Source organism: Tupaia chinensis, unplaced genomic scaffold, assembly GCF_000334495.1.
Source record: "Tupaia chinensis unplaced genomic scaffold, TupChi_1.0 Scaffold000708_1, whole genome shotgun sequence".
Lineage (NCBI taxonomy): Eukaryota > Metazoa > Chordata > Mammalia > Scandentia > Tupaiidae > Tupaia > Tupaia belangeri.
Genome location: NW_006160231.1, coordinates 2,261,753 through 2,268,304, shown reverse-complemented (window position 1 = coordinate 2,268,304; position 6,552 = coordinate 2,261,753). Strand labels below are relative to the sequence as shown.

At 51.9% G+C, this 6,552-nt stretch overlaps 1 protein-coding gene across 1 annotated transcript; it reads right to left on the bottom strand.

The window, feature by feature from the left end:
* Nucleotides 1-2,752: 2,752 nt before the first annotated feature.
* On the bottom strand, nucleotides 2,753-6,223 carry LOC106736233 (nmrA-like family domain-containing protein 1; the record flags this gene model as incomplete). Its single annotated transcript, XM_014592512.1, has 4 exons — nucleotides 6,219-6,223; nucleotides 5,779-5,866; nucleotides 5,392-5,641; nucleotides 2,753-2,943 (listed from the first exon to the last, which is right to left on the bottom strand). Coding segments are annotated over exons 1-4 (534 nt in total), but the record flags the coding sequence as incomplete, so codon positions are not given.
* Nucleotides 6,224-6,552: the final 329 nt, after the last annotated feature.

Genomic DNA, 6,552 nt, shown 5'->3' with positions numbered 1-6,552 from the left:
TCACACACCTTCCCCTTTCCTTCTTCCTTACTGAGTTCAGGACTGGCCTGATCTAGAACCCTGTGATGGCCCAGTACTCCGGGCCGCTGAGGCTCCCCACTTGAACCCCGACGTCTCCCAGTACAGGTGGTGCAGATGTGAGCGTGCCACTGGCACTGCCTGGCTGGGGCTGGGGGTGGGACCAAGACAGGAGGGCTCTGCTGCCCGTGTCCCCCTTTCTTAACCCTTTCTCTCTCCCTGCCTCCCTCTCTCAGGGAAGAAACACATAAACTTAAAAAAAAGAAAAAAGAGAAGAAACAAATCTACAAGACGAAATAAACGTAACACCCGGATGCAAGTACCCTTAGAGAAAGACCACCGAGAACAACCCTGCACCAGGTATAAGAGCCTGCAGGTGCACTGCAGAGCCCGGTCCTGAGGGGGAGCTGTCGGGGAACTCGTTTGGTCCACGTACTTTGGGGTGACTTCAGTGAGACGCCCAGATTTGCGTTTGTGGTTGAATTGACACGACATGATATTTTTCTATCATGATATTGAAATGTGTGTGTACGTGTGTGTACGTGTGTGTGCGTGTGTGTGTGAGTACGTGTGCATGTGTGTGTATGTGTGTGTCTCTTAGCCTCCCCTGAACTGCAGAGCCTGAGGCCGACTGGGACTCCAGACACACAGTCAAGACCCACTGGACCAAGAACTGCTGACGCAGACGAGCACCTCCAGTCTAACCCTGCTTCCAGAGAACATTCTAGACCAGGCTGGCAGACGGCACTCCCGAGGGCAAGATGGAATATTCCAGGCTTCCTGCACCACACGGTCTCCGTCACTCCCACTCAGACCTATCATTGTATCCTGAGAACAGCAGTCTTTTGGGTTTTGTTTGTTTTTTCTTTCCCTCCTATCGACACCTGCTGGGGCAATGGCTAGCCACGCTCCATATCCTGTCCTTCCCACCTTCTGTAAAAGGTCCATGCTGGCCCCGTCGTCCAGGCCACACCCCTGCGTGGTTCACAGCACGACCAGGGACTGAAGGCCTACCAGGTGCCACAGTTGGAGCCACGCGCCTGCCACGTAGATCTCAATTCGCCCTTACAGCAGTCCTATGAGGGAAGCCCTGGAGGTTTCTCTCAAACACACGAAGAAACTGAGGCTGAGAGAGGTTAGGAAACTTGCCAAGACTCTACACAGAGACTCGGGCAGAGCCAGGACAAGCTTACTTCCCGCCCTGCCTCTGACAGGTCGTTGATCCTAGAATGTAGCCAGGCTGCCCCACTTTCCTCCTCCACATGGTCACTGTCTTGCTCTCCCTCAGGGAACACTAGAACCTTCTCCACCATTCACTGGTCCCTGTGACACAGCCCCCACGACACGACCTGCACCTCCACTGCCGTGCGCAGTAACGACCTCCGTGCCTTCAGTGTGCCATGTTTACCCTGGTCCGCTGCAAGTCGCTAAATACAGGACAGGCAGAGTGGGCACTCACTATGTCCCCCTGTGTACCAGACACTGCAGAAGGCTGCCTAACAGGTTCCCTCTGCTTTCACAGGAGCGCCCCGCAGCACTGGGCCCCAACTCACAAATGAGGATGAGGCTTGCTTTCTCACTCTCTGTCTGTCTGTCTGTCTCTCTCTCTCTAGTGAGCACACATGCTCTACAGCAAATTTAAAAATAATAATAATAATAAATAAAAACTAAATAAATTTGGGGACAGCAGGTGGTGTGGTGGTTAGGGCGCTGGACTCCCACATGGCTAACATGGCTCTGGTCTCAGACCTGGTGGTTTTGCTTTCTCACTTTTCCTTTTTCTCTCTCTCTCTCTGTCTCTCTCTGGTCAAATTAAAATAATAATAACAATAATTTAAATTAAATAAATAAATAACTCTTTAAAAATAAATAAATAATTCTAGGGAACCAGCAGTTAGAGTAACGGCTATGTCGCTGGATTCCCACATAGTTGACCACGGTTCGCGTCCCGGACCCGGTGGCTTAAAACTCATGCTGGGCGCGTGTGTGTGCGTGCCCAAGATCCCGAGAGGAGAATGGAGGAGAAGGGATTGCGGCGTGGCCATCTCCCCTGGTGGGTGATTTCTCGCTTTCTGTCTCTATGTCTCTCTCTGTCTGTCTGGCGAGCGCACGCGCCCTATAGAGAAAACCTCTCCAAATAAATAAATAAATAATTCTAAAGAAAAAGTTTATGAGCGTAATTAGGAGGGTATATGTGGAAAAGTGGTACTTCGGGGCTGCCCCACAGCACAGAGGTTAAGCTAGGTGCATAGGGAGCCAGATCCTCCACTGCAGACCAGAGTTCAAATCCCACGCCCAGCAGCTTGAAAGGCACATTAGACACATGCGTGTGTGTGTCCCAAATCCTAACAGATGAAGGAACGGAGGAAAGGGATTGTGGCATGACCAGACCCCCATGGAGTGTGTCTCTGTGGTCTCTATGGTGAGCACGCATGCCATCTGACAGTTGAAAGATAAAAATTGAACTTCTGTTTTCAAATACTAGTTTCTTTCCATCCAGTGGTATTTCACTTTAGCAAGCTAGTTAACCTTAAGGAAAAGAAATAAAGCCATCCAGGAGGGACTTGGCTGCATCAGCAGTGCAGGTGGGTTTGTGGGACGGGAGTCCTCCTCAGTGTCTCTGCCCTCTAAGTTCACCCCGCCTACAGCCCCCAAAGTCCACCAGAATCCTTGAGTCGGTGGAATATAACCATGGGGGCTTCCTGTGATCACATCGATGTCTCCGAGAACTCACCTTTGCGTCTCGGACGTCCTTCCCCAAACTCTTGGACAAAACCTCAGCGTACTGTTGAACCGTCAGAGCTTCTGCACTGAGGCCCACGGCCTTGCCTAGAAACTCCTCTGGAGACTGGAAAATGCTGCAGATGGCTGGACCAATATCAGCAACAGAGATTCCATCCATCGGAACGTCCCCCATGGGCAGTGCTGGTTGAAGAAAAAGGAAAGATAAAAATTCCTATTTACAATACGTCCATGGCAGATTCCACAAACTCAAATTAAACATTTCAACAAAAGGTACAAGAAAGCCATGTAAAACTGAGCAGCCTCAATCTACGCCCCTTACAAGGCGCTGTTTGGGGAAAACACTATAGTGCTATAATGTCTGGGTACCGACTTAGAAGAGCAGCCATGGGCCAGCAGACGGTGCAGATTATGGCAGTGAGACCCACTGTGGTCGACTTCACGGTTTAAGACCCAACTGGCAGCTTAAAAACTCACACCAGGCGTTTTGGCATTTGTACCAAAATCCCAAGAGAAGAATGGAAGACAAGGGATTGCAGCACAGCCATCCCCATGGGGTGATTTCCCGCTTTCTGTCTTCTCTCTGTCTCTCTCCAGTGAGTCCATGAACCACATAGCAAACTAAAATAAATAAAAATAAATAAATAAAGGAACTATTTGCTAAGTATCTGCTATGAGCAAGTACGACTCATCGTAGCTGGCCCAGACTTTGCTGGAACTTCCAGACCCACCTGCCCGATTTCTTACTTAACATCCTTACTTCACAGTTTAATATACATTTTAACTCAACAGGCCCTAAACGGAGCTTCTACCAACACTCCTACAACCTACTCCCCCTACAGATGTCCCCACCTCAGTTAATGGCAACATTATTGTTCCGTGTTCTCAGGTCACCAATCCTGGAGTCAGCCTTGACATCTCTTTCACCTTCCCTAGCCTTTGATTCTGGAAATCCCGTTCACAGTATGTCCAGAACCTGCTACTTATCACCATCGCCCTGTTTCCAACCTATCCAAGCTACTATCAGCTCTCACTTGGAGTTCTGCACAGCTGGCCTCCTTGGGTGGACTCTGGCCCTTCAGTACTCTCTCGACGCTAACTCAGAGTGACCCTGCACACACTGACGTCAGCCCACGTGTGTCTGTCCCGGGACCCTCCAATGGCAGTCTCTCTCTAGAGGAAGAGCCGACGGCCTACAAGGCTCGCAGGACCAGACCCTCTGTTAGCTCGGGCCTCAGCTCTGCTGACTCATTCTGTGCCAGCCACACTGGCTGTCCCCTCTCCCTGAACTGCTCCTCCCTGGAATACCCACAGAGCTCGCTGCCTACCCCATCCAAGCTGCTCCGCGTCACCTTCTCAGAGAGACTCCCCGGTCACCTTGTTAAAAATCTCACACCCCACTCCTTACTGCTGGCACGCGCATCTACCTTACGCTGCCCTGATCCTTCTAAAGCACGAACCGCCCTCCCACACACGACACATGTACCCAGCATGCTTCTTGTGGGCTGTCGCCCTCCCCAGGACATGAGCCTCCTGGCTGCAGTGACCTGAACGTGGCCCCACGGGGCGTGTGCTGGAAACTCAGTCTCGGTGCACCAGTGCTGAGGGCAGGAGCCGAGAGCTGCCTGGAGAGGGAAGCCTGCCCCAGGAACGGGCCGGGGCCCCGTCTCAGAGCGAGCTGCTCACCCAGGGAGAGGCTCTCCCAAAGGGACGAGGTCAGCCCTTCCCTCTTGGGCTGTCCTGAGTGTTCTCTTGACCTTCGACCATCTACTCAAGAAGACCCTCACCAAGTGTGGCCCCTCAGCCTTGGACTTCCCAGCCCCAGGACTGTGAGAAACTGACCTGTCTGCTTTATGAATTACCCAGGCTGGGGAGCTACAGCCACGCCCAACGGGCTAGACAGCAGGGGCGGAGCTCGGTCTGTGTTCACCCGATTCCCTAGGGAGTGACTGACACGTAGAAAGCCACTCTAGATTTAGTGCGTGGATGAGTGAATTGAGAAATCGGCTGGTGGGCCAGCAGTGGCATAGTGATTAAGCTGCTGGATCCTGCCTGGCCAACTGTGCAGTGCACGTCCCGGACCCGGTACCTTAAAAACATGGTGGGCATTGTGTGTTTATTCCTAAATCCCCAAGAAGAGATGGAGGAGAAGGAATTGCAAAGTGGCCACTCCCCTTGGGGGAAGGGGGTAGCAGATGTGGTTTCTCAGTTTCCTTCTTCTCTCTCTGATGAGTTAATGTGCCCTATAGCAAAAATCTTAATAAAAAGAAAGAAAGAAAGAAAGAAAGAAAGAAAGAAAGAAAGAAAAGAAAAGAAAAGAAAAGAGAAAAAGAAGAGAAATTAAAGAAGAAAAAAATTGGCCAGCTTAATCTTGGAAACAACCTTAAAATATATAGGAATTTTGGGACCAGCAGATGGCATAATGGTTACGTTGCTGGACTCCCACGTAGTCGACAGCACTTTGAGTCCTGCCCCAGCAGGTGTAGGACAATGTGGTCTCCCTCTCACACCTTGCACAGAGCTGAGCACATAGTAGGTGCTCTAGTGATAAGTGTCTGCTGAGGACAAGCAGGAAGGGAGGCAGGGAGGGAGGGCAGACGTCTGGGCAACCCCACCGCACCGTCCACTTACCCAAGGTGTAGTGATCGCCAGCAGGGGCCTTCGCAGGCTTCCATAAAGAGAGGAAGTTCTCGAAGTAAGCTGCCAAGCGCACGCTGGTCATGGGGACGCCGATGGACCAGAAATACTCCTCCACCTCGCCCTTCCCGTCGAAGTGCAGCACCTCCACCTTGCCGCCCGTCAGCCGCCCCACGTTCTCCAGGCCGCTGAACACCACGTGCCTCACCCCCAGACGCTTGGCCACGTCGGCCACCAGCTTTCCCTAAAGGACAGAGAAAACCTTTCTCTAGGCCGCTCCATTCGCCTGCAGACTACAGGGGGTGCTCCCTCCCCTCCTTTTCTTGTCCTCTCATCCCTGCGGACAGGCAGCTCTCCCAGCGCCCTACTGTGTGCAGTTACATTATGGAAGCCGGCTCCAGTACTGCCCAGAGGCGCCTCTGGAAATGCTGAGCCCTCGGCCTGCTCCCCCGGGGACATAGACCAGGACCTTGAGGGGGAGACGGGAAAGGGGAGAAGAGGGGATCTCAGGGGCCTTCGGAGGCCGAGGGGCGGCCTGGTGCTCAAAAAAGTCAAGGAGCAGCCGACGTGTCCTCTGGAAGCTCGGGACCTTTGGCGTCAACTGGACTTTCCCGTATATTGCTTTATTTTCTGCTTGGTGATGGTCCATGTCTGCACCATTTGGGTAGCGAGGGCCAAACGGAGGCACGCGCACATACGAGAACGTGTGTTCTCTTTCTCGTGCCTGCCGTCTCACTTTCCAAAGCACCTTCACCTCTCTCGTTCTTTTTCTTTTCTCTCTGTTCACTGTCCCTTTCTTACTTTTCCATATAAAACCTCACCTCATGGAGCAGGCAGATCCCGCAGAATTGACCTGGTTTTCAGATGCAGGTGGTGAAGCAGGGAGGTGACTGGTACACCGAGGTTCCACAGTGAGTGCACGTGAGAATTAGAACCTACAGCTTCTAAAATAAGCCCTTGTGGAGTTCATCAAAAATAGATGTCCCGTAACTGGTGGGATTAAGTCAGCAGGCATTCCCGAACAGCTTCGTTCTGATCTTACTTGTCGAATTGTGTCATTTCTGCAAGTGGCTGATCTCTACTAATACTTTTTTTTTTGGGGGGGGGAGGTTTTTTGCTATAGGGCGCGTGAGCTCGCTAGACAGACACAGAGAG